General features: G+C 39.9%; 1 protein-coding gene across 1 annotated transcript in view; it reads right to left on the reverse strand.

Annotated features, from left to right (window-relative positions):
* The window catches only part of LOC136867497 (SCY1-like protein 2), a 139,953-nt gene extending 139,186 nt beyond the window's left edge, over positions 1-767 (reverse strand). The window contains exon 1 of the mRNA XM_067144706.2: positions 54-767. Coding sequence (XP_067000807.2) covers positions 54-180 — 127 coding nt within the window. The 5' untranslated portion in view covers positions 181-767. The remainder of the gene's footprint in view (positions 1-53) is intronic.
* Between the last annotated feature and the right edge of the window lie 10,833 nt (positions 768-11,600).

Here is an 11,600-nt window from a genome sequence, read left to right on the forward strand (position 1 = left end):
ACAAAGATATTACTATCATAGACCAACATTAGACTACCAATAACTGATCTCACCTGGACCAGCACTTGCTATATGACAAATTGCTTCAAATTCCCGAGTTACTGGATTGCCTGGAAGCACGCCTGATAGTTGGGACACTGTGCTGCTCACAGTAGAATACAGTTTGTTTATGACATCCATGATGTCGAGATCTGTTACTATACTATTCCACTAAAAATCACACACACGAATTGGACTCAACAATTGCCTTCCACATGTTCTTTGCTAACATTCACGTTTATTAATAAGTCCGTAATCTTGGAAGGGGAGTCATAAATTTACTGGGGTTATAACGTAGTCAACTTGTTCAAGTTACTCTTGGACAGGTTATGTTTCTATGGGAGTTTTAACATAACCTTACAATAAACGTTCCACGTCGTTTCGCATCACTCTTTAACAACGTCATTTTACACGGGAATAGCCGAACTTTCATACCATTGACTAAGCTGAGTGACAAGAAAATAGAATTTCATCAGCTGAGAAAAAAAATGACATATGTCACCCGAGTTATAATCACAGCTGGGCAGCTAACCAAAGAATGGAGTGAATTGGTTATGAAATTCAGGAGTTTTAGAACGTTTCAAGGCTTCAAAAGGGTTCGTGTACACATTATGCACGAAAAATTACATTAATTTAGGCTACACTTTTCCATACTGCCACTAATACTAAACTGACAAAAGCACACAAGGCAGATCTAAAAAGTGCCAAAAGAATCGACTAGTGATGTGATGGGCGAAATTTCACGAACTGTGATTTTTCACTGATATCAACAAATCACGAATAACGACTGTTACTTTCTACGATGTCACTGTGATCAGCCGTGATGCCACTTCAAGTCAACGCCGTCTCGATCCTCTTATACTGCCTGCTCTATGCCGCTAGTTTAACACAGGAAGGCGCGACTACCAATAGTTCTCCAAATCGCCGTAAGAGTGCAGCAGTAGACGCACAATCTTCGCTGTCAGTGTGGGTGTAGCACTGTATTATTGGTGCATGAATGTGTGTGAAAACCTGAGTTATTTTGTAGAATGAGTAAACGTGTCTGGTCACTTTCGTTCGTACAAGATATATTTTCAATAGAACTGTGAAATGAATTAATTATGTTATGTTTATAGATATTTCAAAAGTGATTTTAAGGTGTGGGTACTTGTTTCTTTCCGTTCGTGCAAGGTATATTTTTCGTAGAACTGAAACTTCAGATTCTTTCCCCGAAATATTCAACTGTTGTATACCATTTTGCCAATCTCGGCAAGGTCGTTCGCAGCCAGAAAATATACGACTCCATGAAATACCGTCTAGAAGAGAATTGAGAGAAAAGCGGCTGTCGGCTTTATCTAGGCAAGGACCTAATGAAGGAAGTAATTGGATATCCTCAGATTAAGCTCGCATCTGTGCCTTTACACCTTATTTCAGAATTTGATGGAGCCTCCGCGGCTCAGGTGGAAGTCGCCGGTCTCTCACCGCTGGGTTCTGTGGTTCAAATCCCGGTCACTCCATGTGAGATTTGTGCTGGACAAAGCGGAGGCGGGACAGGTTTTTCTCCGGATACTCCGATTTTCCCTGTCACATTTAATTCCAGCAACACTCTCGAATATCATTTCATTTCATCTGTCATTCATTAATCATTGCCCCGGAGGGGTGCGACAGGCTTCGCTAGCCGGCACAATTCCTATTCTCCCTGCTAGATGGGGGCTTCACCGAGCTCGATAGCTGCAGTCGCTTAAGTGCGGCCAGTATCCAGTATTCGGGAGATAGTAGGTTCGAACCCCACTGCTGACAGCCCTGAAAATGGTTTTCCGTGGTTTCCCATTTTCACACCAGGCAAATGCTGAGGCTGTACCTTTATTAAGGCCACGGCCGCTTCCTTCCCACTCCTAGCCCTTTCCTGTCCCATCGTCGCCATAAGACCTATCTGTGTCGGTGCGACGTAAAGCAACTAGAAAAAAAAAAAAAAAAAAAAAAAAGATGGGGCTTCATTCATTCCATTCCTGGCCCGGTCGAATGACTGGAAAAAGGCTGCGGATTTTTTTCAGAAGGTGATTAAAGCCGTGGAGGATAGTGGATTCCTTGTGATAAAAATTGTGAAGGACAATCACAAAACGCCTTCATGTTTAGACATTTTGGACAACCTCAGATATCCAGACGACAATATTCCAATGAAACTAGAAAAAGGAAATTAAATCCTAACTTGCGGGTACCAGGTTCGTGTTGTTGAAGAGAGGATGGAGTGTGACATTTGTGTCAGCAACATCTCACTGCCTAGAGCTTCGACACCTCTAAATGGAACTGATTATACATCAGGACAGAGGAGGAGTTCGACACCCAAAACCTAGTTTTGTTGCTCTGGTGAAGCATCTCCAGGAGTTCGTTTAAACTGATGTGCCCTATTGTCGAAGTCCTTCAAGCGTACGAGCGTAATACGAGGACTTGCGACGTCTTCCCTTTCAGAATACTGGGCGAGTTGGCCGTGCGGTTAGGAGCGCGCAGCTATGAGCTTGCATCCGGGAGATAGTGGGTTCGAACCCCACGGTCGGCAAGCCTGAAGTTGGTTTTCCGTGGTTTCCCATTTTCACACCAGACAAATTCTGGGCTGTACCTTAATTAAGGCCACGGCCACTTCCTCCCCATTCCTAGGCGTTTCCTATCCCATCATCGCCATAAGACCCATTTGTATCGGTGCGAGGTAACACAAATATTTAAAAAAACTGTCAGAATGTGTTTTGTTACAGTATGAGGTCAAAGAACATTAGCAAAATGTTAGTGATATTATCCTCGCCAAGTTCGTAAGACCAAGGACCAAGGGGGATGTTTTCATTCCCCTCCCCGAAGGGGAGGGGCGGGCCACCTAGAAGGTAACGCCTTCTCTCTGGCCAGGAGATTCGGCGGGGTTTGGGGATTTAATAGGTTAGATGAGAGAGGGGGGGTGCTTTTAATTTAGTGATGTGGGGGATTGGCCTCTTGGCTAAGGGTGTAGCATCTGCTCTCGTGCTTTTATTGGTTCTTATTACATTATTACATTAGTTACAATGGTTTACATATATTGGATGATTACAGTACAGATTTGCAGGTTTACAAGTTACACAGATTTTAATTAAGAGTATTGTTGTTGGTTTGGAGAAGGTGAATCGTTTGTTGGTAGAAGGAGGTGATGTTGACGAGGGAAGTGAGTAGTAGGACGAGAAGGTTAGAGTTAGTTGGTGGGCTGCGATGGTGGGGGAGGCGGGGTTGGTTCCGGGGTGGGTTGGTGTTAAGGCGGGTGGGTGGTTGAGAGTTAGAGCGAGAGGGTTCCACCCGGTGTTGTTTTCCAAAGAGCTGGATCCCTTGCTGTATTAGTCTTTGTGCATCTTCGGGTTGATGGAGAAGGAGCCGCACCATGTAGGTGGGCCCGGCCGTGTTGTGGATCCTGGCTGCTTTCTTCAGGTTGAGTCCCGATCGCTGAAGTTCCTGTGTGATGATTTCCTGGGGGATGGCTGGATTGATTCCTCTAATAACGCAACTGGCGATGGACTGAGACGCTGGTGGTGGTGTCGGCGGAGTTGCTTCGTTGGACTCGGGAGCTGGTGGTGGTGTTTCTCTTCTAGTTTCCATGGTGACGCTGGTGGCGTCCTCTTCTTCGGGCTGTAGGTTTACTGAATCAGGCTGCTTGGTGGGTTGAGGGGACATCATTATGGGTGAGGAGTGTGTCATCACTGTGGAAGTTATGGGAGTGGTGGGGTGGAGGGGAGAGGTAGCAATGGTGGTGGTGATAGTGGTTGTTGTAGTGGTGTGCGGATAGGTCAACGGATGACGTGGAGGGGTGTATGGAGGTGGTGGCCGTGGTGATGGAGGTTGGATTTGTTGGGGTGGCTGGGCTCCCGGGTTCGGTGTGAAGTCATTTTCCATGTAGGCTGGGCATGGTTCTGCGTAGTGCGGTCTTCCATTTATGTAGATGCCCCATCTTATGGCATTTTGGACAGCTTCTTCTGTGGCAAGTTGGATCAGGACTCGGTCGGTGGGTACAAAATCCACCAGTATTCGGCTTAGGTTTAATACTGGTACTCCTTTGTTTTTGAGGTACCCGAATAAGGTAGCGTCGGTGAAGGAGCGATCTACGCCAGGAATTATGCAGTTGGGCATGTTGGAGGGAGGCCGACTTCCAGTTTGGTGTCTTGGCCTGATTATGTTTTTATTGTCACGGCTAGGGTACGAATTGGAGACTGGAGTGTTCCCTAGCCGTAGTAAAAAGTGGCATAGATCGGTTTCCGAGATTGGAAGAGCGGACCTCTATTATTTCATATTGCGTAGGCAAGAACACAAAAAGTACGGTACCACTCCAAGCCTTCGTCCAGGAAAATCTTTAAATTGTGCATGAAGAGGCCAACTGCGACTTCGTGCAGATAATATTGCCGGTATTTAATATTACTGATGTAATTTACGAGCTTCAGTGAACATATGACCATACTGCATAGTGTTTTGTAGGCTGTCGTCATTAGAATCAGTTTAGACCATTGTGCGTCTATGTCTGCCATCTAGCGGAGAAATTTTGTCGCAGCGTAGTCGCAAAAAGGCTCGCATAGAGCAGGCAGTATAGGAGGATCGAGACGGCGGTGCTTCAAGTAATCATCGTGCGCCCTCTTAACCTCATATACCGAACTAGGGAATGTTGCTACATACGCCCAAGACCAGCTACAGATAATGTATAATTGGTCCTGATACATCTATGGCCGGTTTCTGGAATGACAGTTATCTGTAGATGCGTAGTTATCAGTGACTTAACATGGTGATGCGTTTAAAATGAGTTTCCCAAACAACAGTTATCGGCTTCTTCACAGTTATCTCCGCAACGACTCTATATTAGAACTGATTCCAACGCAGAACGAATCCGTGATAGTTCGATTTATCGTCCATATGAGCATGCGCGGTTGGCAACTAGTTTGAAATATGACGAGCTAATTTCCACTAAGAACGGAAGTGGTTGGACACGTCTGCTGTTTTGAACCAACGTGTTTTGTATTCTGTAAGCTTCAGAAATTAATTAGGATTTTATTCGTAACTTCAGGTTTAAAAATTGATGAACACGGTATGATAACGTGAATGACTACATAGTATTAGTAATATTAGTTGAAAGTCTGAATATATATACTTAGACATAAATACAGAAGTGGGTTATATTTTCATATTTGGTAAATTTTACTTATTTTGTAAGGTTACTTCAGCAATTAATCACGGCCGTGAAGTAATTCTCAGGTCAGTTATGAAAAGAACATAGATGGCAGTGGATATGCGCGCGCATATTCTGACTCGCTGACTGAAAGAGTTTTCGTCCAGGATCAGAAACTGTTCCAACGGTTTGCTGATGGCTTCCAACAGTTTGAAAAGTTTGTACGAACAACACATTAGTGGTCAGCAACTCTGATGATCGCTACTACGAACGCGAATTTGAATGTGCGCATGCGTCTGATAGATGACAACAGTTTCTGACTGTACTATGAACAAAGCTAATACGCGACACTTACGGATTTCGTCTTGCTAAATCGCGCTAAATTCAAATATTTATTTTTTTATTTTTTATTTATTTATTGATAAATAGGGTTCCAGAGAGCAAGAGCTCTGTCAAGAGGAACAATACATAGATAATCACAACAATGGCGGATTAACGCATAAGGTCTAAACGTGTAAGAGTAATTATAGTGGTTTTACATATACTTTAAGTATTACAATTTACCTAATGGATAGGATTATATTAAGTGGATTATCATCAGAGTAACATACAGGAGGAACAACTTTTTGGCTTTTAAGATTTGTAAATGGAAATATCAGAGAAATAACCGTTACACATTTATAGTGCCTAACAGGTATTTCTTAAGCTTATTACGAAATGGCACAGTTTTAGAGATGATTGCTATGTTGTGTAACGGGGCCCATGTGAGTAATATACATATATTATGTATAATAGTGCCAAGGGAAAATCTAAGAATAGTTTCCCTCAAGTAGTAAGATTTATGCAGTGAAGTAACTATCAAATTAAGAATGGAGGCCGTGGTCTTAGAAATCTCCAACAAGCATTGCAGAGTAACAAGATATTGGGCAAAGGAAAGGATGCTACATAACCTGGAAAGTTAAAGAAAAATGTAAGGAAGAATAAGGGACATGATAAGTGAAAATAGATCAGAAACCAATATAAAATTTATATATATACGGTATATATTGAAATAATAAATCAAACCTCTGACAATTTACATGAAAAGAGGACTATACAAATATAAAATTTTCCCAACCACTTACACGGATTACAAATTCATTATATAAAAAAAGAGATAAGATATCCAGGAGAAAGAAAGGAAAAAGAGAAAATGCCGCAGGAAAGGAAAGGGACAAACAAGGAAAGGATGAATACTGCAATAAAAAGAGAAACCCAGAACGACAAGACAGGGAAGATGTTCAGTTAGCAAATTCAAGTATACCAGCTGAAAATTTTTTGAGCAAAATGCAAATACTATATGCAGGTCACCACCACTTCCGTTATCACACAGATTAACACTAGGTAACGTAGTTCTACAGCCGAATAATCACAATGTAGTTCCATTAAACCAGTTTCACAATATCCCGAAGCACTGAACGAATAAAAGTGTGTGTACAGTAGAAGTCGCACAGTTGCCAATACACCACACGCACACTTCAAAAGAAAGTTGTTACGAAGGTCGTCAATGAAAAGTTTTAAATACAAAAGGGGCAAGTGAAATTTCGGCCTGGAAATGCCATGCTCCCAGTTTAATTTTGCAGGGAAAGTCTGTCCCAATGCAATTAAAAATATTTACAGTAAAGAAATCAGTTTGTCATACCTCATCATGAAGCAAATTGAACTGCCCGCAAATGAAGACTTCTGGGCACATGCAATTAAGGACGAAGTTGACGTAGGATGTTGCTCCCTCCACACAGGCCTAAGTCCATCTCAATATTTCCAGAGGAGGCCAGGTATTTATAGTGTGGAGTATAATGAGAAATATATCTGGAAGATTCCAGAGATTAGTGAAGCATGCGCGAATAAACCAGGCGGTCACGTGACGTCAGCCGGCAAAAAGGAAGTTAGTTTATCGAAGATGGTGAAGATGAATAGAGTAGAGTTCATGCAAAGTATGAAGTATGCAAGTTCACAGAAGTATGCAAGTTCCAGTTGGAGAAAAAATGCAGTTTATATCATGATGAGGGTAAGTCCATACTAATCGTAGAAAAGAGGTTATGTGCGTGGCGAATTTCATAACAGTAGTTGCCGATGAAGTGAAAAGTCCGTTACAGTTGTCAGGAATGCTGTTATATTCAGATATTAGTAAGTGTTGCACTCCCTTAGCGCCAAACCTTGTTGTATAATTTTGATGAACATGTAATTAATTTTTTTTTTTGCCTTGTCTTATATGAATGGATGTCAGTGACTTTGGGAAATTCAGAGTTGGTGAACATTTTATTATGCAAGACTTTATTGATAAGAAGTGATGCATTTAATGAGATGAATTTCTTAAGAGGTAATATATTTGTTTCGGAGTACATTTTATTTCGAGAATATAGTTGATGAAATCCATACATAAATCTAATAACTCTGTTTTGTAAGACCTCCAAAGTATTTAAGTTATTCTGGGTTGCTTTGCCCCAAATGAAACACAAGTAAGAAAGTCGAGATTGTATCATTGTGAAATAAATTAGACGAAGAGTGTCAATTGTTAGTAGGTACTTAATCTTGCCAATGATTCCAACCAAGACAGAGATTTTATTTTTTACATTTAATATATGCGGTGTCCAGGAGAGGGCGCTATCAATTATTAGTCCAAGATATTTAACTTCTTTAACCCATTGCAACTTCGTAGTGCCAAATAATATATTTGTAGTTGCATTTAGGTCATTTTGTGATTTATCGAACATCATACAGACAGTTTTCGAGTAATTGGCTGTTAGAAGATTTTTTTCTCTGCCATTCATCTAAGATATGACAGTCATGCTGGATATCTGCAACTACTTCATCTTCAGAATTTGATGAATAGAACAGTGAAGTATCATCTGCCAAAAGTGATATTTTACCCTTAAAAGAACACAGGGCTATGCCATTAATATATATGAGAAACAAAATTGGACCCAATATGGAACCTTGTGGTACACCAAAGCAGATCTTTTGCAGTTCGCTTTTATTCATGCAAATCTGAACATATTGTTGTCGATTTGATAAGAAATCCTTAAACCAGAGCAGCGAGGGACCTCTCACACCTGCCTTTTCCAGTTTGTATATCATAAGTTCATGGCTAACAGTATCAAAAGCCTTTTTTAAGTCAATAAACAACCCAGTAGTCTTGTAACCTTTATCAATATAATTTTGAAGCTCAATTATAATGTCCATTAAGGCAGGATTTACCCCAGCCTTTTCTCTGAAGCCATACTGAAATCTGGAAAAATAATTGCATTTTTCGAGGTAACTAATAAGCCTAACTTTGACAACAGTTTCTAAGATTTTAGATAATTCAGGTGGTACTGAGATGAGTCGGTAGTTTCCAGGGTCAGATCTATCATTCTGTTTGTGTATAGGAACCACTCTAGAGATCTTTAATGAATCAGGGACAATGCCTTTTGCCAAAGAGCAGTTGATAAATTCAGATATTGGACCAGAGTGCTCGATTACAGATTTTGAGAAGTTTACTGGAAATACCATCATTAGCAACTGAGCGAGCATGTTTGAGAGAATTGATTATTGCAGACACTTCTTCTGGAGAACATGGTTCTAGGAAAAGGGAATTAGGATGATTATTGATTGTAGCAGTATGTTCAGGATGTGGAACAATACTTGAAGATAGTGTGGCAGGGATTGAGATAAAATGATTATTCAGGGCATTGCAAATGTCACTTTTTTCTTCAAAACATTCATTCCCTAGCTTGATACGTGCAATATTGATTGTTGATTTTGAAGGTTTACCAAGAACTTCATTTATGAGTTGCCAAGTGTGTTTAGTATTGTGTAGATTGTTTTTAAATTGATTATCATAGTACGACTTCTTGAGAGTCCTTTTCAGGGTTGTAACTCTATTGCAGTAACATTTATATTCTTCTTTAATTATACTGTTGTGTGGGTGTTTTCTCAATTTACTGTAGAGAAGTGCTTTATGCCTGCAGAGTGATGCAAGTTCTGGTGTGCACCATGCATTCAGAATGGTGTTTGCATTTTGATGATGACATTTTCTAACTGTTGATGCATAGTCAAGACCACTTTGAATGTATCTGGTTAAAGCATCATATGAAGCATTTATGTCCCCACCATCTACGCACTGGAATTGGTGTTGCTCAAAATATGATCTAGCCCTTTCATAATCTAAATGTTTATATGAGTATCGTTTTGGCTCACTGGGAGTAGGACTATAAATAGATGTTTTTGAAATATCTAAACTAAAGAGCAAGAGATTATGGTCACTCATATCATCAATTATGTTATCTACAGACCAGTTATTAAGTTTTATGCTGCATAGAAAGTGGTCGATTAGTGAATTGTTCGAACTCAGTCTGGTAGGGTATATTGTGTTACAGTTTTTAAGGCCATAGCTCTGCACGAACGATTTATATTCATTAGTTAATACTGCATTTGAGAGTAAATTTATGTTAAAGTCACCAACAACAATTATATTTCTATGTTTTATTTTGTTGAGTATTATTTCTATGTCATCACATAGCTGTGTCCAGTTTTAAGTGACTGGATTGTAAACAGCTATGATGATATAACTACACCCTGACTTAGAAATCTCCAGAACCAGAATATTATGATGCTTTTGGACATTATAGATGATATTACATTGCCACAATTTGTTTTTAGCATAAATTGATACTCCCGCACCCTTAAGTGATTTTTCAGAAGGAATTCTAAAGGAATGAAATGCTTCATAACCTGTGATATTGTAAAAGTTAGACTCATCACCTTTTACAGTCAACCATGTTTCGACAACAACTATAAAATCGATATTCTGAATTAACTCTATGCGATCAGCAATCATCTCTAACTTACCATTTCGTATGCTACGAGAATTGAGATACATTATTCTCAAGGATGGAGCAATTGTTCCAAGTGAGGTAACCAAGTCACTATATTGAAAGTATGAGTTCCATTGTCTTTCTGCCATTAGTGTAGTTTAAAAGAAGAGGAAGAGAAACAATCATACATAAATATAAAACATAAGAAGGGCTCTGTGAACACTGACAGCTCATTTAGACCTAGATGCTGCGAGCCTAATCAATTTTTCAATATCGTCTTCACATTTGATTGTAAATACTTCGAGGGAGGTGGCAGAGATTTTTGCCAGAATCCTCCCTTGTCTCACAAATGCACGTTCAATTCCCTTTGTCCTATCGTCACGAGCCTTCTTGAAGAGATTTTCATTGTAGGGCGTAAGGTGTTCGTTCAAGTATATATTCACTTTTGGACCACCAAAGCCTAGGAGAGAAGAGGTTAGGATCTTCTGGCGTCTTGCTGATTTCAAAAGAGCATCCTTTTTGGAGCGTTGGACAAATCTGACGATTACGGGCTTCTCACTGTTTTTGTTGAAAGAAGAAACCCTGTGAACAATGTCGATGCTGTCCGGATATATTGGTACATCAAGGATGTCTCCAATTTTCTGGACAATTTCAATTAAGTTTTCTTCTGAGTGGTACGGAATCCCGGATATTTTCATATTATTATCTCTTGAATATTGTTTTAGTTCTTCAACGTCGAGTTTCAGCTGTGTCACTTCTCCGGAAAGGGTGCAGTTATTCGATTTTAAGTCTTGTACTGTGTTGTTCAGCACTATCAGTTCTGATTGCATTTTGCCCACCTCAACACTAAAATCGTCAAATTTGTCACTGACAAATTGGACAGAAGTCTTCAGTTCTTTATACACTGATTCTAGTTCACCAAGTTGACTTAATATTACGTTGAATTTTGTGGAAATAGAGTCTTGTAAATTTGAGTCTGGTGGAACGACAAGCTCAGGTTCGAGTGACGCCGAGTTGCAGGTCAAACATATCCATAGCCTATCTTTTTTTGGAAGGCTAAGCAGGCGATCTATTTCGTGTTTGGTTGACCTCATGCATTCTTCCTTCATGTGAAACCACTTAAGGCACTTTTTACACTTTACCTTCATATTATTTTCTTTAAATTTCTCGGAGCACTTCACACATCTATCCGCCATGTTGCCTATTATTAATATCAATGGAAATGTATATATGGAAATGGATAAATAAATTGCGTCTAGAAAGAAAGTGTTATTGAGATTGTTGGATGCGCTTGAGAACGGTTGGCTGTTGAGAAAAGTGCTTATAATGTAACGTTAACACAATTTAACACAAATGCTCCAATTTATTTACATAAAACAAGTTTACAATTCACTGCACTGACCAAGAGATACATTGTACGCCATGAACTACCCACAACCAAAGATTACACAAACAAGATAAACAGTGTTGTGTCACTTGTAATGTTCATAGATATGCCAGTAAGATATGACACGGCAGTCCATGGAATAAATGTGGTTCCGTAACATCCTCCCACCTTGCAATTGTTATTTTCAATTGCAAAATAC

Source organism: Anabrus simplex, chromosome 3, assembly GCF_040414725.1.
Source record: "Anabrus simplex isolate iqAnaSimp1 chromosome 3, ASM4041472v1, whole genome shotgun sequence".
Lineage (NCBI taxonomy): Eukaryota > Metazoa > Arthropoda > Insecta > Orthoptera > Tettigoniidae > Anabrus > Anabrus simplex.